Source organism: Balaenoptera physalus (assembly GCF_965194825.1).
Source record: "Balaenoptera physalus genome assembly, chromosome: 12".
In the NCBI taxonomy this organism is placed as follows: Eukaryota; Metazoa; Chordata; class Mammalia; order Artiodactyla; family Balaenopteridae; genus Balaenoptera; species Balaenoptera physalus.
The window spans coordinates 12,726,849-12,750,696 of NC_138897.1; the positions used below are offsets into that span (position 1 = coordinate 12,726,849).

General features: G+C 39.3%; 1 protein-coding gene across 1 annotated transcript in view; it reads right to left on the reverse strand.

The window, feature by feature from the left end:
- The window catches only part of SERPINB2 (serpin family B member 2), a 78,676-nt gene extending 65,355 nt beyond the window's left edge, over positions 1 to 13,321 (reverse strand). The window contains exons 1-9 of the mRNA XM_082418771.1: positions 12,829 to 13,321; positions 12,462 to 12,557; positions 12,216 to 12,289; positions 9,229 to 9,411; positions 6,778 to 6,828; positions 5,723 to 5,848; positions 4,952 to 5,069; positions 2,994 to 3,136; positions 1,045 to 1,200 (exon numbers count right to left, since the gene is read on the reverse strand). Of these exons, the coding sequence (XP_082274897.1) occupies positions 1,045 to 1,200; positions 2,994 to 3,136; positions 4,952 to 5,069; positions 5,723 to 5,848; positions 6,778 to 6,828; positions 9,229 to 9,396 (762 nt within the window). The 5' untranslated portion in view covers positions 9,397 to 9,411; positions 12,216 to 12,289; positions 12,462 to 12,557; positions 12,829 to 13,321. The remainder of the gene's footprint in view (positions 1 to 1,044; positions 1,201 to 2,993; positions 3,137 to 4,951; positions 5,070 to 5,722; positions 5,849 to 6,777; positions 6,829 to 9,228; positions 9,412 to 12,215; positions 12,290 to 12,461; positions 12,558 to 12,828) is intronic.
- Between the last annotated feature and the right edge of the window lie 10,527 nt (positions 13,322 to 23,848).

Below are 23,848 nucleotides of genomic sequence, written 5' to 3' on the forward strand. Positions count from 1 at the left end.
ATTATTTAGCAATAACTAAAATCTCACTTTATCAGAGAGGTTTCCCCTGGTCATCCAATCTGAAACAGAAGTTCCCAGACCCTGTACCTGTCTATCCTATTTCCATCTTTTATTTTTCTTCATAGCATATAGCAATCATATTATTTATACATTTGTGGGTTTTTTTTGCTTCTATGTAAATGTAAATATATTGGTAGAGCAAAGCTGAGATTTTTGATTTTCAGCCATGGTCATGGTGAGTCTGAGCAGACCTTTGAACACCAAGCCTGGAGTAGACTGAGAAGCCAGAGAACTGGGCTCTAGTAACATCACAGACTAATTTGCGATGAAATATTGAGCAAATCATTTAACGTCTTGGTTTCCAAGGTTCTTTCTCCATCAGCGGGCTGCCGGTGTCTGCCTGGTATGCTTCACAGCTAGTGAGGATGAAGAAGGGTGAAGGGGAGGGTGAGACCCCTTTATCCACAGAGAAGTAGGTGGGAGCAACATAGAATTGGGAGAAGCATAAAAAGCAGAAGAAAAGGAAGAAAGACAGGGATTTAAAGAGAACTGCTGAGGAATTAGACCTGTACCAATGCTAAGAGCAAGAACACACCATCACAGTGTGGAACAGGAGCGTCCACACGGGGCTCAGAGGAAAGTACCAGAGAAACAAGCAAAGGGAAAAGGCTGAGCATTGCGTTTGCAAGTCTGGCCTTGGGTGCTGGTGGAAAAGAGATGTAATTGGTTGGTGGCAGGTCCAAAAGGTGTGTCAATGCATAATATATAAAAAATACATGTAAAATAACAATGATAACCCATGAAGACCGCAAGAAGATGCATATGACTGTGCTTTAAAAGCCTAAAACTGAAACCAGTAGAAGCAACATGTCGTAGTACATGGGTGCTTTATTTGGGGGTTCTGCTTTTTTTAAGTGGCCACAGCACTGCAGTAAGTAGTAGTATAAGCAGTTATTTTGAATCTCCCAGCTTCCTGCATGTGTAATTCTCAAGCACAGAGCCTTTTCTGCTGGTGGCAGCAGCTGCTAAGGCTCCGTGGTTTACCTGTCCCAGGCCAACTTCCTCTCTGGGTAGGACGATGACCATACTCAGGTGACCTTCCACGTCAGGCATCTCAAGAACCTGCACCCGAGGCTCCGTTATGGAGTCCAGTTTAAAGTGCCCTTGCAGCCGCATCATCTGAACAGGTTTGCTCTGAGACTATGAAAGTAAAAACAGTGAGACAACAACGCCAGTTCCTTTCTATGTTTCCATTTAAGGCATGAGGAATTTACATTTCATCCTCCAGAGGTGCCCACGAGTGACCGAAACAAAATCTATCCATCTTTCCACAGAAATATCAATGATTGATCGTTATTGTAATGATTCAAAGGGGGGAGTGTAGCCTAAAACGAGTAGCTACTAAAATGCAAAGTGTTTATGTCTTTCAATATATTATTGTTATTCAACTGTACATTTTTGGTGCCCAGAAGCAGTTAATTCACTTCAAAGATCTGAGAAATATGCATCGTAAAATCTTATCAGGATAACCATTTTTAAAAGTCAAACAGGTCCTTTGAAGAACATAATTTAGAATCTCTCCAGCTCCACGACATTGGGTTGCAGATTACAAAATAGCTACAAAAGAGCTAAGAATTTAACAACGTGCTAAGTGAATTCCACATATTGAGGTCAGTTTAAGGAAATGTAGTTATGACCATAACCTTATTTTATGTATTTCTCTTTGAAAGGCTAGTTGTAACATAAAGATATCTGCATCACGTAAGTAAACCAAATGGACCAGATTTTACTGTGAAAATAAAGACTCTGATTTATTAACTGTTTCCTCTAGAAAGTCTGCTTGCTTTGGGGTATGCTTATCCCTTTAAAGTAGCTCTCTATGAATCCTGCTAAAATCTCCACCCCTGTTTTCCTCATAGTGTGGTCCTTAAACTTGGCTGATCCTTGGAAGGACCTACGGGGGTTACTTAAGAATACAAATACTCAAGCACTACTTGCAAGTCAGAATCTCCAGGAATGTGGCCCTGGAATTTGCATTTTTAAAAAACCACAGCTGTAAAAACTACATAATTTCACTTTATGTTTTATGACCTCGATATCCGATGGCAATATTCTCTGGAAAAATAATACTGGATAATTCCAGATGTGACTAATGTGTTTGGCCAGAGAATTATGTTTTCCTTAAAGTCATTCACTATTTCTTTTGCATGAAGAAGTATTCATGTAATAAGTATTCTGAATATACTTATCCAGAAATATAAACCCTCTGTAGTTTTACAGTTGGCTATAACAAATGTTTAATTGGCCAATAATTGCAAGCATTTTTTGGTAATATATTTGATAGAGTAAATACAGTTCACAGTTTAGGGACTTGGTTATATTATACAGATCCATTCTTTCTTATTAAATAACATGGATTATTTTGCTTGCAGCCTAATATTTAGGACACTTTTGTGGCACAAAGGAAAGAAGTTAGGAAGATAGAGGATAGTAGAAGGACAGCATATCTGGAACTTTTTATTTTGATTATGAATCTTGTTCACCAATTTTGCTTTGCTTCTCAAGATCACACTCATTTTACAAATGACCTGCATGTTAGTTCCACAGGCATCTATTGGAGTTATTCCCTACCACCTGACTTCATTTCCAGTTTGCGGTAAGTGAATTGCTTAATAATGGTTTAAGCTTAGCCCAAAGCCCAAAACTGCCTTAAACCTTTCCAAGGTCTATGGTTTACACCAGATTTTCAATTTTACAACTGTAGTGCTAAACATAGCAAAATAGGTTAAAAATACTGTGAAGAATTTAAAAGAAAGTTTCAATAACAAAAAAAAAAATGTAAATCTAAATCTGGACTTTATCTGTTATGTAGCTAGAATAATCACTTGGAAACTAATTAACCCATCTAAGGCCAGAAATAATTTAACATATTTTCAGGCAAACTTTTTCAGGACTACCTTTAAGAGAAAAAACAAATTGAGTCATGAGTCTACCTCATCCAACCTGAAAGCCATTGCCGTGGTTTGGTCTTTCTGAAATGCATACTTCCAGGTCCCTCTGAAGGAGATGACATTAACCAGCACCAATTCATCAGAGGATGTGAGGCTATTGGGTAACAAGAGGTTCTTGATTTCACCTTTGGGAACAGAAACATAGTAAGATCACACTTGATTGGTCATGGGATGTGAATTGGTTTCATTAGTTTTGCTTTGGATTTTGACCCATCTTTGAATTTACATAAGTAATTGCCACTCCATATCTTCAGTTGAGCCAAAAAGACTTTTGAGCAAATATCTAAATACTCATAATTCTTTAATAAATAAAGAGTGTAGAATGCAGAAGAAAACAAAGTGAGTGTATAGCCTATCTGCCTACTTTACAGTTATGGAAATTAACAAGCCTGATTAATTTACATAACACTTACCCAGTTAAGAGGTGGTTTATAGATACATTAACCATTAAGGTTTGACTTTCTTGTGAAATTCTTCCTGGTACCATCTTATGCTGAAAACAATGACTATCTGAGTCAGTGGTTTTGCAGATCACCACTGTTACCTGGCAATGATTTTCTACCACAATCAAACAAAAGAAATAACTGGGAAAGTTGCAGAAGAAAGACTTTTGGCTTTTTATGCCTCCTCACTTCTCAAGAGTAAAATTGATAAGAAGATGTCATGAGCTTTCATTTTATGAAATGGAAAAAGTCTTGAGATCTTTAACACCTGGTGCTAGAACAACCGGTTATCCATGTGGAAAAAAGAAAGAACATTACCCCCCATTTCACATCCTACATAAAAGTCAGCTTGAGATGGACCATAAACCTAAATGTAAACACTAAAGCAATAAATCTACTAAAAGAAAACAGAAGAGAATATCTTTGCGACCTTGGGTAAGCAAATTTTCCTAGAGAATATACAGAAAGCACAAACCATTGACAAATTGGACTTCATTAAAATTAGAAACTTCTACTCATCAAAAATACAGTTAAGAAAAAAAATACACAAGACATAGACTAGGAGGAAATATTAGCAACATAGGTATCTGACAAAATATTTGGATCCAGAATACATAAAGAATTCTTGCAACTCAATAATAAAAAGTAAACAACCAATTAAAAAATGGGCAAATAACTGAACAGAGATTTAGTAAATAAAGATATATTAAAGGCCAAAAGACATATAAAAAATATGCTCAATGTTTTTAGTCATCAGAGAAATGCAAATTAAGACCACAATAAGATACTACTACATACCTACTAAAAGAGTTAAATGAAAAATATTTATAACACCAAAAACTGGAGAGGATTTGGAGTAACTGGAATTTTCATACAGTGCTGGTGAGAATGTAAAATGGTTCAGCCACGTTGGAAATCTATTTGGCAGTTTCCTAAAAAGTTAAACATCCATCTAGCCTAAGACCTAGCATTTATACTAAGTAAGTATTTACCCAAGAGAAATGAAAAAAATATGTATGCAAAAAACCTTTTACAAAAATGTTTACAGCAACATTATTCATAGTAGCCCAAAACTAGATGATACAACTCAGATATACATGAAGAAGAGAATGAATAAACAAACTGGTATATCCATACAGAGGAATATTTCTCAGCAATAAAAAGACACGAGCCACTGATATATCCAAAAACATGAATGGTCTCAAAAATAATATACTGAGTGATAAAACAGGACACAAAATTGTACATACTGTAATACTCCATTTCTTTGGAATTTTAGGGTAGGCAAAACTAACTTCTGATGATAGAATGAAATCAATGGTTGCTTGGGAACAGGTGTGGAGGAATTTTTCAGGGTGATGGAAATGCTCTGTGTCCTGATATATATTTGTCAAAACTTTCTAAATATATTTTGTAAGATCTGAGCATTTCACTGAATGTAAATATGCCTAAAAGAAGAAGGAGAAGATGGAGAAAAAGAAGGTTTGGGTCTCTTACCTTTTGTCTTATTTTCAATCCATGAGTTAATCTGCAATCTGGCTTCTTCTACGTTATTTTTGAAATCCAAATTTTCAGGTTTTAGTTTATATAATTGTTCAATACAGTCTAAATATTTCTATAAAATGAGCATAGAAAGAGACATAGCAAATAAATTGTGATTTTAATACATTTAGACCACACATGGTAGGAATTATATGTAAATAGAGGCAGAAATATATAAAATACTGTTATATACGCCTAGGCCCAATTAGTTAAAATATATACATTTGTCATACTTTCAGAAGACTGGTAAATACAATGAACAAATTACTGCAGAGTGTTATTTCAATGACAACGACATATCTCCTTCCTTTAGGACAATCAGACTTAGCATAATTAGAGTCCTCAACTGGGGTTCCAAAATATTAATCCTCTTTTATTATCAATATAAAATATTCTGTTAACTTTTTTTTCATAACAAACTTTCTAAAATGTATGCTCTTTATGCTTCAGCTGGTCCCGTCGGAAACATAATTGAACATGCTACAAACTAGCATCTGAAAATTAGAATCCTGAACCCTTTAATATTTTTCTATATGAAATAAAATGCATATATAAAATATAGTGTATATTCTATATATAGCATCAATCTATCTAAATATATAAATATTATGTCTTTTCTACTTTCCTACCACTGTGATAGCACAAACAATGCTAGAATAAATTAAATGAAGACAGAAAGGAAAGACTTCTACCTTACTTATGGAAAAATATTTTATTTTAACTCACAGGGAGGAATGGATAGGCTTCTTCTGCAAACATCCCACTTGCCATGAGGACTTGACTGTGGCTGGACTTGATGATTTCAGAGAGGAGTGCTTGAATGTGTGAATGGACCCCTGTATCCTGTTCACACTAAAGTGAAGTTAGAAAATACTTGAAAACAGGGGCCATAGTATCACACACTTAAGTATCAGCTGAGGTTAGACAAGAGGCTCTTGGGTTTACATTAGGACATGTTATTTCAGAAAAAAAAAAAAACAGAATCAAAGACTACTTCTATCATTAGGACATAGTGAAATGTTTGCCTTTCGCCAAACTGAGTTACCTGACAATCTGATAAAAATGTATCACAATCACCTCACAGGTGTGAGGGGTGACTTGGCAAGGTCCATGTCCTGGTCAAAGCTTGCCCTATCTCCTCTACAAGAATGCCCAAAACACACTTATCAATACTGCCATATTAATTTTAATATAGTTTGTATAAGGAAAAATGTTTTGCTATATTTTGTAATAAGTAAGAATTCTGGGCAAGAAAGTTTGATCTTAGTAGCCCCACCATAGACAATAGTGGGAAAGTCACATCTAAAAAGCTACAGAAGGTATACATTACAAATTTCTCCTAGAAATTAGCAATATGGAAAAACATTGAACACTAAAACTCATAAAGATAAGCTATCTTTATTTACATTTCCAAAAAATGGTATATTTATATCTACTGAGCACTAGCCCTGGTTCAGGCACTGTTTGAAGCACTTCTACTGTCTGAGTAGATTTGGGGGTTTTATTATGAAAACTCTTTGAGAATAATCTCCCTTCTCCTCCTTCTTTTTAAAGGCTAGGTCTCTACCTCAAATTTTTGACAGTTCCCATTTTGTCATCTCTTATTTCAAAATCTCAACATGAGTATTTTAAAACAGCATACCCAGGAATTTGTATGTATCTACAATCTAGGCTCAAAACTCTTCTGGAATAAATAACCTATTTTATTGCCCTCAAGTCTTCAGGGACTAAAGAGAGACTACCATAAGAGAAGTAAAAATGAAAGTAGGACTTTTATCTACCGTTGCGTTTGAAGAATTTGCAGTTCTCATTAATTCATTCAAGTATAGCACCTACAATGGAAAACAAAGAACCATTTTCAAAGGCTATGCAGATACCTCTCCAAAAGACCAGAGAGTGATACAGCAAATCATTTTCTTGCTATAAATGTTAAGCTCTTACATTTTTATAAATGTTCTATGATTCTCCCCACCTTTCTCTTATCTGTTTATTAGTTTTGCTCCTCATTTTTTTAAAAAAGGATATGTCAAAGAGGACAGATGAGTTTGAAAAACAAAATCCTTCACGTGCTCTTAGGCAGAAGTCTAAGTGTTAGAGCGTTAGGGGTGAGGTGTAGGCACTTACTTGTATTCCCCTTTATAAATAGAATGCAACCTTTGTGATAGAATGCAAAAGAGTGTTTCAAAATCAACTCAGACTTAGTCATTTATTGTCACTTAATTTGTTCATCCCTACCTTCCCAGTTGTGAAACCCAATAAATGGTAGGAACCCAATAAATATTTGTTGAATGAAGAACAAATAGTTGTGTGGATAAAGGGATGAATCTTAATTTATTTGCAGACAGTAACATTGGTTACTCACTGAGCAGACAAAAATAATGATTGAATTCATATAACAGGTCATTATTTTAAAATGATTTTCATGAACATTATCTGATTTGATGCTCACAGTATCCCCTTGAGATTTCAGTAGCTTGTGTCTTTTTTTTCCACTAAGAGTTAATGTTTGCTATAGTCCTGTTGACTTAACTGAGGTATAACCGTAGTTTCGTACGGCCTTCCTCAGAGAACAACTGAAATAAAACATTGCAACTCTCTTCAATATTTAAAGGGTGAGTACATTTAACATGTTTTATGTGACTCCCTAGAATAAAAATGGGATAAGAGGCAGTAGATACTGGGAAGATATTATAAATTTATTAAAATACACATGAAACAGGAAACATAATATGTGCATGTGTGTGTGTGTGTGTGTGTGTTTAAGAACAGGAAAATGATAAAGGAGCAATGGTAATGGAGAGGTATATTTTAGCTCAAGGCTAGGAAGAACTTTCTAGAACATAGAGTAGTCTGAATGCATACTTCACACTATTAAGTTCTGCCTTATCGGAGGACTTTGAACAACCTCTTGCCTGCTGGTCCCTACGTAGATTAAAGCATAGAGAGGAGAGTGGGAATTTTATGGTTTCTTCCAGTTCTGAGATTGCCTGGTGGTCTCCTATATCATAGGCATATTGGTCCATAGTCCAGGGACTCAGCATGCATGGTGCTCCCTGATGTTGCTTCGGCGGTGGTTGTTGCCGTCATCAGCATCATCAAAAGAAAGCATGATGGTTGAATCGGGAATTCTGAGCATTTGGCTCAGTCTTTGAATGTTGTAAGAGAATCATTAACAGGATGAAAATATGAGAAATTTTTCTCCATTTTGTATGGAAATCAGCAGGGGAAAATTTTGAATTCTCTGGTTCTCTTCTAACTCAGAAAAGACAAAGAATTATTTCCACTCCAGACTCTCTCTCTGCCTGACTTGTGACCTCAGCACAGTGACCATGCCATCTCTCTGGTTGCAAAACCTGAAGCATGCACAGGTGTAGATGGAGCCACCAGTCCGCACGCTCTCACTTTGAAGGGGGGGGGGGGGAGGGAGGGGTGAGTCTACACATACTCATCCCAAGATGACTTGTAAAGATCCCCACAGCATCCTCATTCCCAGCCAGTTCTCCCTCTCCACAAATTTGTATTTATTGAGCACCTATTATGGGTAAGACACTTGGGACCTCTTCTCCCAATGCATGGAAATAGAATAAAATTGAACACAAGAGCTTTTACATTTATTTTTTTTTATTTTAAATATATTGTTAAATTCAGGATTTGACTCCAGCTTTTCAAATTTATTTCCAATTTAAATTCTGACTGGGGAGAAGCTTTGTTCCACTAGTTAATCATTCCCTCTGTAATAGGCAGAGAGATGATTAAAGCGTGTTGAAGGATGTCTACTAAGAAATAGTTTTTCCAGTCACCCAAAATTATTGGTTGAGTTAAAGCACTGGTGATCTCCTTGGGGATGTAAATGCATATACTGTAAATCCTTACAAAATATTCTTTATGTGACCCACAGCAGGAAGGCCCTGGGGACCTAAGGATGCATACGGGTGGGGGTGGAGGTGGGAAATTCCAACTTTGCCATGGACCAGGTTGGCCTCATTGATTGCCTCTCCCTGCTCAGCCTCTGCTGCGTGCACTCATTCCCTGCCCCCCAGAACAGAGCTGTGGGAAATCTTACCTTTTGCACCTTTTTGATAGAGCCAGTGAGATAAGGAACCTTACATGAAGGTGGACATTCTCTTGTGTTTACAGAGTTGGGCATCTATGAAATCTCCATAACAAGCCAGTGTTTGGAATTGTTACTTGATTGTCTTCTAGACATGGCTGAAAGTATGTTTGTGACATACCTTCTCCATCTGGGATGCACTGTCTCCTCTGGCCCCAAAGAGCACCACAGCCAGGGCAGACAGGAGACTCAAGGGAGAAAAGATGAGATTCTCAATCATGTGGTCATAGTTCATCTCTTTAAAGACATCAAAGCAGAGCTTTGAGTTTGCTGCACTGAGTGAGCCCATTCCTCTACCTGGGGTCTGGAATACAAAGGCAGATGTCAACAACAACAAAAATGTAGGTCAAAACACCACTATTTCAGTTTATTTCAAGTTAGAGTAAGAATTACTTCTATTCTATGAACACTAGATCCTCGAAGAGAGGCTTTATGGGAACAAAAAGAACACGGATTTTGGAGTCAAATGCATTTCCAACTCTGCCACATTCTAGCTTTATGTTCCTGGGCAAGTTACTTAAGTTCTCCTAGATTCTATCTTCTCTTCTGCAAAAGTGGTTATGTAACAGTTTCCTTATAGGATTAGTGTGAAGATTAAATCATGTTCTGTTTGTAAAACACCCAGCACTGTGCCTGCATATAGTAGGTGGTCAAATATGTCAATGAATGTTGTCATTACTGTTGTTATTGTTACCTTACGGTAGTCTACTTGGTTAAAGAAGTGACAAAGAGGACAAGGTTATAATATTGATCCCAATGGACACATGACCTCACTGAGTCTTTCAAAAGTACATAAAGGGGACTGACTGAGTGAGATAGTAAGGACACACCATCCAAAACCCATTTTTACCATTAGAAAAACATCTCAAAGTGCACACCTCCCTTCAGTGGGTTGGCGGTACCATCGATGTATATAATGGAGAGTGCATTTATATATATATATATATATATATATATATATATATTTTTTTTTTTTTTTTTTTTAAGGGGGGAGAAATATAACTAAGCATGTTAGAGTCCTACAAAATTATTATCCCACTTTCTTCTATGAAACCATCCTCAAACATTTATTGAGAAAGACAGAGCTTCCTGTTCTAGGGTCTGTGAGGCCAGCAGAGCTTACCTTGGCTTGGTGCCTTCAAGTGGTTTCACAACCACACCAGGGCTCAGAAGCTCTGAGCCTCTCCACGGGAGCCAGCTCAGGGTCCTGTAAGAGGGACTTTCCGAGAACAAGGACAATCTCTCTTTCCTGCTTCCCTTCCTGCATTTCACTAGCCCCTCCCATGCTCTGGGCATGGTCTGAGGAATGAGGTTAGAGGATAATGAGGGACCTCAGCATCTCTGCTTCTACCTGGTGCTTGGTTGAATCAGGTGATGGGACCCCATGGACTGTAGAATCTTCTCTCTTCTATGCATCTTGTCTTCGCTGTTGGAGGGCTAATTTGGAGAACCACTTTGGAGGCTATGGCCTCTTGGGATTAGGGCCAGGGCTAGGAGGAGGGAAGACTCTAGGGTGCAAACTTTAAGGAAGCACTCACTTTAATGTGTTGACCCTGTACTTATATGACCCTGACCCTGGGAGTAAACAGCTCCTTAAGAATGAGCCACCCACAGTGTAAATCAACTATACTTCAGTAAAAATAATTAAAATACAATAGAATAGAATTGAATTGTTAAATTAAATTAAATAAGAATGAGCCACCCGCTGAGCCAATTTTAAGGAGGCACTTGCACTCAGTCGTACAAGCACAGACAGCACCTGAGAATGATGTCTCCTTAAATTCTGCTTCCTTAAGGAGTCTTGCTTGCCTCACCCTATTCTTAGTGTTGCTTAGCATACCTGGTCAGGGTTTGGGATGCAGGAGGCTGCAAGTCTGTACTTTTTGTGGCTGTACTTTTGTCTTATATTGCACTACAGATGCCTTAAGGAGCTTCGATTAAGATATTGAAATTAGAGTAAAATCCTCCCCTTGTGTGCTGTTGGCACAAATGGTGTATCTCAGTCTTAAGAAAGTCAAAAGAAACTTAGGAAGATGCTGGTTCATCCCGCGTGTTTTAAAAGGGGAAACAGACTCAACGTGGTGAGTACCCCAAAAGAGCACAAGAAATGGAAAATTTGTAGTTGCTGGGTTTGGGTGAGAATACAAATAGAAAAGTCATAATTCTTTCTTCTGAAGGATTTAACTTATAAAATATCTTGCCAATATCTGGAGGCCCATCAGTAACTTTTCCCAGCCTAGAGGTGTGGTTCCCGTAAAACAACCTTAAGAATTCCTACACAGAGAACAAGTTCAAATACATTTGTTGGGCTGGATGTTTGACATTTCATTGGGACCAGAAATGTTGTTACCACTTGCTTGAAAATCTACTGCTCTCTTCACATAAACATGGAAGTAAAAGCCTCTAGGACACCAGTGTATTTCAGTTGCCTTATTGTCATATAACTGGGAATGGAAGGAGAAAAATGGGGTCAGATGGGGTTCAAGTTCACAAAAAAATAGAAATAGATGTTCAGACCAGGACCTGTTTCTCAGAGTTTATGAGACACTTGACCCATTGTTTTCCGCCCCCTCACTCAACTGTTTAGGAAGACTGCTCCCTGGTAACTCGCATGGTCACCCTGTAATCAAAAACCATCCTCTGGAGAATTCCCTGGCAGTCCAGTGGTTAGGACTCGGCGCTTTCACTGCTATGGCCCTGGTTCGATCCCTGGTTGGGGAAATGAGCTCCCTCAAGCCGCTTGCCACGGCCAAAAAACAAAACAAAACAAAACAAAACAAAAAGCTATCCTCTGGCCACACCAGAGGATAATTCTAATTGGATTCACAGAATCCTAGAAATATGTCTGCTTTGCTGAAGAGACAATTAGTCGAAATGGTTGATCATGGGTCTTTACAACGACGAGCTTTTAAATCAGACAAACCTGAGTTCTAACAAGAACTCTGCCTTTGGCTATACATGTGAGGAACTTATTTGACTTCTCTGAACCTATATTTATAAAATAGGGAGAGTAGCAGATACCAGACAAGGTTGTTGTGAGCGTTAAAGGTGATAATGAATATAAAGACTCTAAACAGAAAAATTACTCAACAATGTTATTTTCCTTACCCCTTCTAGGATTATGGATTGAACTCGAAGTGTCAGAGATTTGAGAAGGAAGCTATTGGGTCCCCAAATTAATTCTACAAATGGAGAAACTGAAGTGAGTCTAGTGGGGTCACATGACTTGCTCAATTCCACACTGTTACAGAACATCCAATTCAGAATGAACACCCAATTTTCCTGTCTAGCACCTTGCCCCTAATTTACTAGACAGAGACACAACATAGAAAAAGAGAGGCTAAATTTTGGTACCCCATGGTGCAATTTCTCCTTACGTGTTCATAGGCACCTACAAACAAATTTCTCATTCAGCCTCAGGTCAGTCATCATTAAAGTTGCCACCTTAACCTAGGAATGAAGTTTAGAAATAGAAATGGTTTTCTACAATATTGGAAACCATGACATCAAAAAGCTCACTCAGTGAGTATGATTAGCTGAACAGAGAACCACACTGCCTTGTTTTAAATCCATGCCTCCCACCAACGTCCCCAAACTATGGCACCTCTCACTGCCCTTTACCTTTAATTACAACTAAAGATTTTCCCCTATACTTTGTGAGAAGTCATTGCCAATTACAAAAAATCACAAAGAAGATAAGATTTAGTGTTTGCATTTTTACCTTGTCTTCAGGTTGGTTAAAGTTCTGTTTGGTGAGCCCAGATCTGTGTCTGCAACACACAGACACACACGGCTCTCAGCACCCACAGTTTGCTCCTCCCATGTTCTCAGAATTCGGTTGCACAAGTCATTTTTTCCTCGTATCTTGATCTGACTTAAAGTATTTATACAAAGGGGTAGAGAATGAGCCAGCTGACGTATGCATTGTAAAATATACTACTCCCCTGGGTCAACATAGTGACCCAAGAGATGTAGGAAAAAATTTATGAAACATTTAATGGCATGGATTTTATATAATAACTTGAGTGGTATTTAAACATTAGCTGTAATGTGTATGTCTATGTTACTAACACTCCCTGGCTATGACAACAAATTATTGGTATTTAAAAGCCAGAGAGGAGGCATTTTGCCTTGAGAACTGGCAACAGGTTTCTTTCCCTGACTCCTAAGATGAGGCATAGTGAATGAAATGCCATTCTGTCTGGCCTGAAGGTGGCCAGGAACTGAGTAATTCTTGCTGAGTAAGAATTTCAAACTTACCTCATGGCAAATGTAGGCAGGATTCCCACAAGAAACAAGTTACAGATCAGCTGTAGCTCCAACTGAGAGAGAGACCAATACAGTATCTCAGAATGTTAGAGACAAAGGGGCCTTAGAGAGCATCTCTTCAGAGATTTTCAGCCCCTACTAAGAACTAATTTCTATACTGTGACCCAGAATCTATATTCAAAACTGAAAAAAGAATTTCACAAACAAAAAATTAAAAATAGAACTGCTACATGATCTAGCAATTTCACTTCAGGGTGTTTATGCTAATTCAGAAAGATACATGCACACCAATATTCACTGCAGCTTTATTTGCAATACTAAAACCAACATATCACAACAACCTATATGTGTCCATGGATAGATGAATGGATAAAGAAGACATGTTACTTATATGCAATGGAATATTCTCAGCCGTAAAGAATGAAGTCTTGCCATTTGCTGCAACATGGATGGATCTAGAGAGTATTATATTAAGTGAAATGGCAGAGAAAGACAAATACAGTGATGTCAGTTATAGGAGGAATCTAAAAAGAAAACAAACAAACAAACAAAACAAAATGAAAACAGACTCATAGATACAGAAAACAACCATGCCTTAAAAGTATTTTCTCTAAAAATAGACATATATTTTTGATTTATTTGTGAAGAACCTCCCAACAAATTATTAGCTAACACTAATGGGGAGCAATTAAAGTGAAATCCAGGCACTTGTACCAGCATCTTTTTATCAAATTACACACATATATACATACATAAAGGTAGAGGCTTTTGATTTTTAAAGACAGTGTCCAAACTACAAATATATGCAGAGGAAGAAGAGGCTAATTAGTGGAAGGAAAATATTCAAGGCAATAAAAATGGGGGGAAAAGCCAGAATTTAGATCCTTTGTATTTCCATTAAATGACCCCTGATTTGTGTAGGTAACATAAAAACAGGCACCAAATACTTGGTTACAACAGGAAACAAATTCAATAGTTTTCCTTTTATAACTTTACAGTGAATTTTATACAATTGTTTTACACACAGGAACAAAAACTTGGATTATGGTCTTCACAAAACAAAATGGGCAAATGCCCACCTTACCTCTTGATTAGGCAGTGTTTGGCTTTACCCTAATGAATGTGAAAAGGAAATGGCACACGAGCCAGTAGAAAAATGCCCTATGGTTCCACTAGGTCTCAGAAAGGGAAGGGAAGAATTGAAACTATCTAATTACGTATAACATTAGTAAGAGACATCGTGGATCCATAGACTGTATTTCCAAGGAAACCTTGCCCTTTCAGAGAACCAACTCGCCTCCCTGAAGCACTGCTGCTAGCGGTCCTCCCTTCTGGGTAAAGGGATACAGGAAACATGGTATTATTTGTTGAGCAGTTGACTTGCATGGGGACCCTTGAGCAAGGGGAAAAGGGCAGTATTTGTTGTGCTTTGGAGAGAAATGGACTTCTAAATGATGCAAAATCTTCTCTAGAGTGTCAAAGAAACATACCTTGAATCAGACTTCCACCAATTTAGAGAACTTCACTTCTCTCATATACAGTCCTGAGGAGAATTTGGATTCAAGAAGGAAAAGAAGGGTTCGCAATGAAAGAAGAATTCTATCAACTTCACAGAGACTCATCTTCACAGTGATTCGTCTATGTAAATTCTGTTCCTCCAGAGTCCCAAAGAACAGATATATTTGAAAAAAACAGTCCATAATTCACTAGTTGACTATTCACAAAACCAGATTATTTGCAAAGAAATGGCTGGGCATTGTTCAATGGCTTCTGTGTTATTAACAAAAGAACATTGCTGGTTTTTCTTGCCTATAAAGTCGCTTGCCTATAAAGGCTCTAATTAATAGCTAGGAGTGAAGGTGTGTGCCCCTGCCTATTGTTCCAGATGTTTAAAGGAACAGATCATAGTATGTGGTCACTCCTGGAGACCTAATTCCACAGAACTTGCACCCATCTAGTGGTCCATGGCTATTGCATTTGCTTCATGATGCAATGAATGATTCCCATCCAGAATGCCCTAATTTAGGTATATATGGCAAGGATTTTTTTTAATGACCTGATATTTATTAGGTTCTCAATAAACATTAATTTCCATTTCTTTACTAAAATTGTTCTTTTTTAATTGAAGTATAATTGATTTACAATGTTTCAGGTGTACAGCAAAGTGATTCAAATATATATATATATATATATATATACACATATATGTATATAAATGTGTATATCTATATATTCTTTTTCAGAGTCTTTTCCATTATAGGTTATTACAAGATACTGAATATAGTTCCCTGTGCTATACAGTAGGTCCTTGTTGTTTATCTATTTTATATATAGTAGTGTATATCTTGAGGAGGAACCAAGATGGCGGAGTAGAAGGACATGCTCTCACTCCCTCTTGTGAGAACACCAGAATCACAACTAGCTGTTGGACAATCATTGACAGGAAGACACTGGAACTCACCAGAAAAGATACCCCACATCCAAAGACAAAGGAGAAGCCACAATGAGATGGTAGGAGGGGCGCAATCACAGTAAAATCAAATCCCATAACTGCTGGGTGGGTGACTCACAGGCTGGCGAACACTTATACCACAGAAGTCCACCCACTGGAGTGAAGGTTCTGAGCCCCACGTCAGCTTCCCAACCTGGGGGTCCCGCAGTGGGAGCAGGAATTCCTAGAGAATCAGACTTTGAAGCCTAGTGGGAATTGATTGCAGGATTTCGACAGGACTGGGGGAAACAGAGACTCCACTCTTGGAGGGCACACACAAAGTAGTGTGCACATCGGGACCCAGGGGAAGGAGCAGTGACCCCGGGAGAGACTGGACCAGACCTACCTGCTAGTGTTGGAGGGTCCCCTGCAGAGCAGGGGTGGCTGTGGCTCACCATGAGGACAAGGACACTGGCAGCAGAAGTTCTGGGAAGTATTCCTTGGTGTGAGCCCTCCCAGAGTCTGTCATTAGCCCCACCAAAGAGCCAGGAAGTCTCCAGTGTTGGGTTGCCTCAGGCCAAACAACCACCAGGGAGGGAACCCAGCCCCACCCATCAACAGTCAAGTGGATTAAAGTTTTACTGAGCTCTGCCCACCAGAGCAACAGTCAGCTCTACCCACCACCAGTCCCTCCCATCAAGCCTCTTAGATAGCCTCATCCACCAGAGGGCAGACAGCAGAAGCAAGAAGAACTACAATCCTGCAGCCTGTGGAACAAAAGCCACATTCACAGAAAGATAGACAAGATGAAAAGGCAGAGGGCTATATACCAGATGAAGGAACAAGATAAAACCCCAGAAAAACAACTAAATGAAGTGGAGATAGGCAACCTTCCAGAAAAAGAATTCAGCATAATGATAGTGAAGATGATCCAGGACCTCGGGAAAAGAATGGAGGCAAAGATGGAGAAGATGCAAGAAATGATTAACAAAGACCTAGAAGAATTAAAGAACAAACAAACAGAGATGAATAGTACAATAACTGAAATGAAAACTACACTAGAAGGAATCAATAGCAGAATAACTGAGGCACAAGAATGGATAAGTGACCTGGAAGACAGAATGGTGGAATTCACTGCTGTGGAACAGAATAAAGAAAAAAGAATGAAAAGAAATGAAGACAGCCTAAGAGACCTCTGGGACAACATTAAACGCAACAACATTCGCATTATAGGGGTCCCAGAAGGAGAAAAGAGAGAGAAAGGACCAGAGAAAATATTTGAAGAGATTATAGTCGAAAATTTCCCTAACATGGGAAAGGAAATAGCCACCCAAGTCCAGGAAGTGCAGAGAGTCCCAGGCAGGATAAACCCAAGGAGAAACATGCCAAGACACATAGTAATCAAATAGGCAAAAATTAAAGACAAAGAAAAATTATTGAAAGCAGCAAGGGAAAAATGACAAATAACATACAAGGGAACTCCCACAAGGTTAACAGCTGATTTCTCAGCAGAAACTCTACAAGCCAGAAGGGAGTGGCATGATATACTTAAAGTGATGAAAGGGAAGAACCTACAACCAAGATTACTCTACCCAGCAAGGATCTCATGCAAATTCAATGGAGAAATCAAAAGCTTTACAGACAAGCAAAAGCTAAGAGAATTCAGCACCACCAAACCAGCTCTACTACATACCTATTTTTAAAAGTAACAGTGTTCATAGCACTTGGTTGTAAGGAGAGCAAATGCTCAAAACAACAGAACAAGTGAGTGTCAAATGAATCCAAAAAACCAGGCCTTCTAACTATCAGTCTCCTACACTTGCCACTGCCCTGCCCACGTTTTCTTCTGAGATGGATGAAAGTCAAATGTGCCCTGTCCCACGCCCTCTTAGTCTCCTTCGTTGGCTCCTCCTAATCACTCTGTACTCTAAACCTTGATCCCTTTTCTCTTCCCACTTTTTTACTCCAGGAGATTCTACCCCTTCTCATCAATTCCAAGACCACCTACCACTGAGGACTCCCATGTTTGCATTTCCGGACCTAACCTCCTTGGACTTTATGTTGCAATGCCTATTTGACATCTGACAGGCATCTCCAACTTCACCTTAAAATCTGCCCTCATCATCTCTCTCCCAAACCTGCTGAACTCTCCAGCTTTCTCCATCTCAGTAACTGGGCTTTCCATTGGCCCAGTTGTTCAAGTATGACATTTGTGGGTGATCTGTGACATCCCTATCTGCCCCATACTTATGCAATCCATTGCCAAGTGCTACTGATTCCTCCTCCAAAATATATTTCAGGTCTGTCCACTTTTCATCATCTCTCCATGGACTCCCTTGGTCCAAATCACCATCGCTTTTCACTTGAACCCTTGCAGTAGTTTCCTCACTGCTCTCATCTCTTTCATTCTTACCCTTATCCAACCTGTTCTCTAATACCATCCAGAATGATTGTCTTTAGACACGAGGTGGATCAGACTACCTTCCTGCTGAGATCCCTTCGAAGACTTTCTGTGTTCTTGATGTTGCCTACAAGGCCTTTCCTGATCTGGCCATGCCACCAGTGCACCTATTCTTCACCCCTTTCCTCCTCACTCCAGTAGGGGGTTGAATTATATCCCCCCCCCCACCAAAGATATATCTAACTCAACCCCCAGTAGCTGTGAATATGACCTTATTTGGAAATAAGGTCTTTGTAGGTTAAATTAAGTTAAGGCTTTCAAAATGAAATCATCCTGAATTACACGGGTAGACTCTAAATCCAACAACTGGTGGCCTTCTAAGACAAAAGAGAGTGAGATTTCAAACACAGAGAAGGCAGGTGATGATGGAGACAGGGAATGTAATGATGTGTCTACAAGACAAGGAAGTCTAGAGCCACCAGAATCTGGAAGAGGCAAGCCAGGATTCTCCATGGAGCTTTCAGAATGAACACTGGCCTGCTGATTCTTTGATTTTAGAATCCTGACCCTCAGAACTGTAAGAGGATACATTTGTGTTGCTTTAAGGTGCTAAATTTGTGGTAATTTGTTATAGGAACCTAATATACTCCCTAAGCTCCCATAGGGAGCTTATGTGCAAAGCAAAAGCTTGACTTTCAAGCCTGTTGTCACCACTGTGAGTTTAGAAAATACACTGAGAAACTTCAGCAATGTCTTTGTCCTACATGGTACACTCTTTCCTCTTGAAGTCAGGTACATGGAATGCCTAAAAGGTGGCTACGAGGAACCAAAGGAGAAAGTAACTCTCAAACATTATCTCGAAATATCATCTGCTACATTTAAAATTTAAAAAGTAAACCAAACGAAAACCATACAATAATTAGGAATTATTTGCATAAACCCTGTTGCATCCTGTAAATGAATACTGTACTGCTCTTGAGAATGGTTTTATAGAAAATGCTTATTGACACAGAAATATATTCAAAATACATTAAGTACAAAAATCAAGTTTAACATAGTATATGAGATATGATACTTTTTAAAATGGAATTTAAATATATGTGTATTATATTCTGGAAGGATATTGGCATAATTTTAACAAAGGTTAGAGTTAAGGGAAGAATTATTAATGAATTTTTTTCATTATGATTACCTATAATTTCTGATGTTTATACTGCTGGGTAAATTTTTGTAAGTACTGTGTCTCTTTCTTTTTTCCATGGATTTAAGAGGGTAGATCCTATTCCATTAATTATTGTCAAAGTTTACTTCTAATATTTTTTTCATAAGGTAGCCTCTCACTTTAGAAATATTCAAACTGAGGTTCAGAGAGGTCTAGTTGGAGAATATAATTATACTTCAGTAAAAAAATGTTTATCCCAAGCCCATCAACAGGCAGTAGACGTACAGTACATGCACTTTCCACTTTCTCTTATGCTCTCTCCAGTAGAGGAACTGTGGGTCATATAAGAATGAAAAATGAGGCCAGCAGCATAGTAATTTGACCAAATGGATAATAGAGAGTAGTGTTAGAGCAAAAACAAGGGCTAAAGTTTGTGGGCAAAAGCTTGAGGAGATATTTGTAAAGTCTCAAAAACTCACCTGAAAGGTACTTAGTAACTACAAAGGAATAAAAAAGTAACTCGGCAGCGGAGAAAACTAACAATCATCAAACTATCCAAGTGATCAAGGTAAACGTCACTGGCAATAAGATGTGTCAACGTGATGAACACCCTGACATGGTGCACTGAGGACACATCATTCTTCTGCTTGTCTTGCCCAAAATGCAAAATCTCACTCCAATTAGGAGAACACATCGGACAAATCCAAATTAATAGACATTCTATAAAATAATCAGTACTCTTCAAAATGTCAAGGTCACAAAACTTTTACAGACTGAAGGAGACTAGGAAGACATAATATCTAAATACAACGTGAGACCCTGGGTATAATCCCAGAAGAGAAAGAGGACACTTGGGGAAATAATGGGTAAAATCCAAATAAGGTTTGTAGTTTAGTAAATAAGGCTGTCCCAATGTTAATCTTTTATTCTTGGTGTCTGTACTATGGTTATGTAAGATGTTAAGATTATGGGAGGACTTCCCTGGTGGCGCAGTGGTTAAGAATCCGCCTGCCAATGCAGGGCACACGGGTTCGAGCCCTGGTCCATGAAGATCCCACATGCCGCGGAGCAACTAAGCCCGTGCGCCGCAACTACTGAAGCCCATGCGCCTAGAGCCCATGCTCTGCAACAAGAGAAGCCACAGCAGTGAGAAGCCCGTGCACTGCAATGAAGAGTAGCCCCTGCTCACCACAACTAGAGAAAGCCCATGTACAGCAACAAAGACCCAACGCAACCAAAAATAAATAAATAAATAAAATTGATTCTTGAAAAAAAAAAAAGATTATGGGAAGTGGAGTGAGCGATATAAGGGAGCTCTTTGCACTATGTTTGCAACTTTTCTGTAAGGTGGAAATTCATTCAGGATAAAAGATTTTTTAAAAAGTAAGTGCTTAGGAAAAACAAACAAACAAAATGCTTAGAACATGAAAAAAAAAAGAAAAGAAAATCTCTAATTTTTTGAGTCCCTACTATAAGCCAGATTCTCTTCTAGAGGTAGTCCTGAATGAGGCGGCCAAATTCCATGCTTTTACCCCTTTTGCAGATATCGCGTACACTGAGCAACTAAAGAGGAAAAGTGGAGCTGTTAAATACAAACTGAAAAAATTTAATGAGTAGAAATTTAATAAATATTTATAATGCCTGATTGAAAGAGCCCATAAACTGTTTTACCAGTAAGATTCAAGACTTAACATTAAACAAACACGGTACATCCCCCGCACCCTCCCCTCCCTCCTGCGACCAAGCCCGTCATCTAGTGGTGAGATGGGGAACTGCAGGAATATATCTATAGCTTCGAAGTTAGTGTTGGTTCGCTCAGAATGTTTAAGGATTATAGCACTTTAAGAGGATCTGTGGCAGAAGCAGTGTTAGAACCCAGGTTTCCAAATTGCCAGTCTCACCCCTCCAACGTCCACAAATGTACTGAGTAGCATTACAGCAATAGTGCAGAGGATGGAACATGGACACTGCAGCCAAGCTGCTTGGGCTCAAATCTTGGCTCTACAATTAACAACCTTAGCAAGTTACTGACATTCGCTAAGTCTTGGTCCGAATGACCCAGTAACCTGGCATCACATAGAGTCGTGGGGATCAAACTGGTTTAAAAAATACTTAAAACGGTGTCTGGCAGGCAGTAACACCTCACTAATTCTTAGCCCTTCTTGCTGTCGACGTCACGGTCTCCCACAAGCACAGATTATGACTTATATGCATCTCCTATTATTGTCTCCTCAACCAGGAGGAGCCCAATACACATTAATTGACAAGGAGATTGTAACTTTAGTGTAAAGGTTGAATAAAATTTAGCTGCATAAGTGGTTTGCTACTGGTTATATTATTTAACTTTATGAAGCTTTGTTTTGGAGGTGCCAGAAGACTCTTGACCCTCCCTGACAATTTTGCATAACAAATCAGCAACCACTAAACAGCTCAGCTCCCTGTGACCAATGCCTTGTGCTCAGTTAGGCTGGAATTCCTGCCACTTACGAGCATCATCATTGCAGTGGGTCAGCTGACCTCAGGGGTCACTGACTCTCCTAAGCTGTAACTTAGATGTTCTGGGGAATCCAGTTCAACACAAGGTATATCTTAAACCACCTGATATATGTGGGACGATACAAGCTCTTTCATCTCCTTTTTCAGAAGAGACCGTGGATGTAGAAATAAAACATTTTTCCACACTGCAGCCTGGGCTGCCTTAACTTAATTATAGAACAATCCTACTAGAATTGTCAGCTCAGCTCTGCCAAGGACCAAATTTACTGCATTCACCGCCATCCAGCATATCTCTCTCAGACCAATGCTCTTCATTTTCCAACTCTAGAACATCGTAGGTACTCAAAACATCAAAGTATTTAGGGAACGAATTCTTTCATTCATTCAACTGATATTTACTGAGCATCTACTATTCTCCAGGCATTGTTGGTGCCGGGACAACAGAAAAAGGTTTAGGAGAAAAAAGAAAAAAACCTGCCATCATGAAGCTTACATACTAGGGGGGAGAGATTAGCAATAAACAAAATAAATAAATAAAATATATAATGATAGTGTTAAGTGCTAATGAGAAAAGTGGAAGTGTGGGTATGCACTGAGGTTGCAACTTAGGCAGAAGCTTGGGATCTGTAAGTGAGCTAAGATCTGTAAGTGAAAGTTAGGAGCACGGCTGGGTCCCAGATGGACCCCTGTGGTCACGCAGGAATTCTGGTGGTGTGGACATGAGTGAAGAATCTGTGAGGGAGCCCACTGGACCCTGTCTGCACGAGGGACCAAGGAGTATCCTGGAAAGAATTGGCGCCTGGATGTCCATGACGCATGGAGAAAGCTGCGTCTCTGAAGAGGAAATATAAAGCCTTTACTTTCTGCCCCTCCCTTTCCATTTGCGTCCTTAGTGATTCAAGTCTACACCTGCTGGGCAGAAAGCACAGCTCTGAGGAAGAAGTCCTTTAAAAGCCACCCAGAGCTGTGTTGAGGAGGCTTTCTGGAGAAGCACTGACTCCCTAACCTCCTTCAGCTTCGCTAATGGGGAAGCATTGTCGAGCCTAACCTCTGTTCAGGAAAATAAGCTGTCTTTCTCAAAAGAATAACTTGAACCCATGCAAGCTGGCAGTGCCACACTCAGCGTTCGAAGGGTCGCCTGGGTCACGTGCATGGCACAGAGCCACTCAGCAGGAACGACTCCCACCATGACCCACGCTGCCTGGCCTGAGGCGCTTCCTCCCGAGGTCTTCCGCGCTCTCTTGCGGAAGCTTCAGCAATGTGGACCTTCAGCCGTCTGCTGGCAGATAATTCCTGTCCCATAAAAAGAACCCAGGGATGAGCTCAAGCAGGAGTTATTCTGTGACTTTCGTTTAAACGCTTGCTAAGAGCCACAAGCCATCCCACCTCAAGTGAGTTAGGAGGTAAGATTCAGTACCATGTAAGAGAGGCTAGAGATGAGGGGGGGTAGGGATGAAAGCCAGAGACAAAAAAATGTTTGGGGTGCGCAGTAGCCAGAATCAGCTCTGTGAATCAAGCGCAGCCTCCCCAGGGCTCCTTCTGTCTCTGTGACACACAGCTCTCTTGTCCGTGTGGCATCCCAGGTTGATACCACTGCCCAAACTTAAACGGTAAAGGCAGACTGCACTGCACTTACCGACATGAGAAAGCCCTTCACGGCCAGGGATTTTTCTCTTCGTCCTCGGCCTGCGACATGTCCTCTCTTAGTCAAAATTAAACCGGTCTACAAGACACAGACTAGAAAAGTTAGGTTTAAAATTATAGCCCTGCTATCCACTGTGCCCATAAGATTCTCATAAGAATACTTGTATTCAGCCAACAGCACAGAACTAAAAAGAGTCCCAAATCGGCCCCGTCTTTCTCTGCTCAGAGCAAGTGTTTTCTGATGTGAGCCCTTTCCAGTTGGGGGTTTCTGTCATTTGGAATCGTCATATCCCCGGTTAGGGCTGAATCTCCACCTCTTCATCTTGTTCTCAACTCTT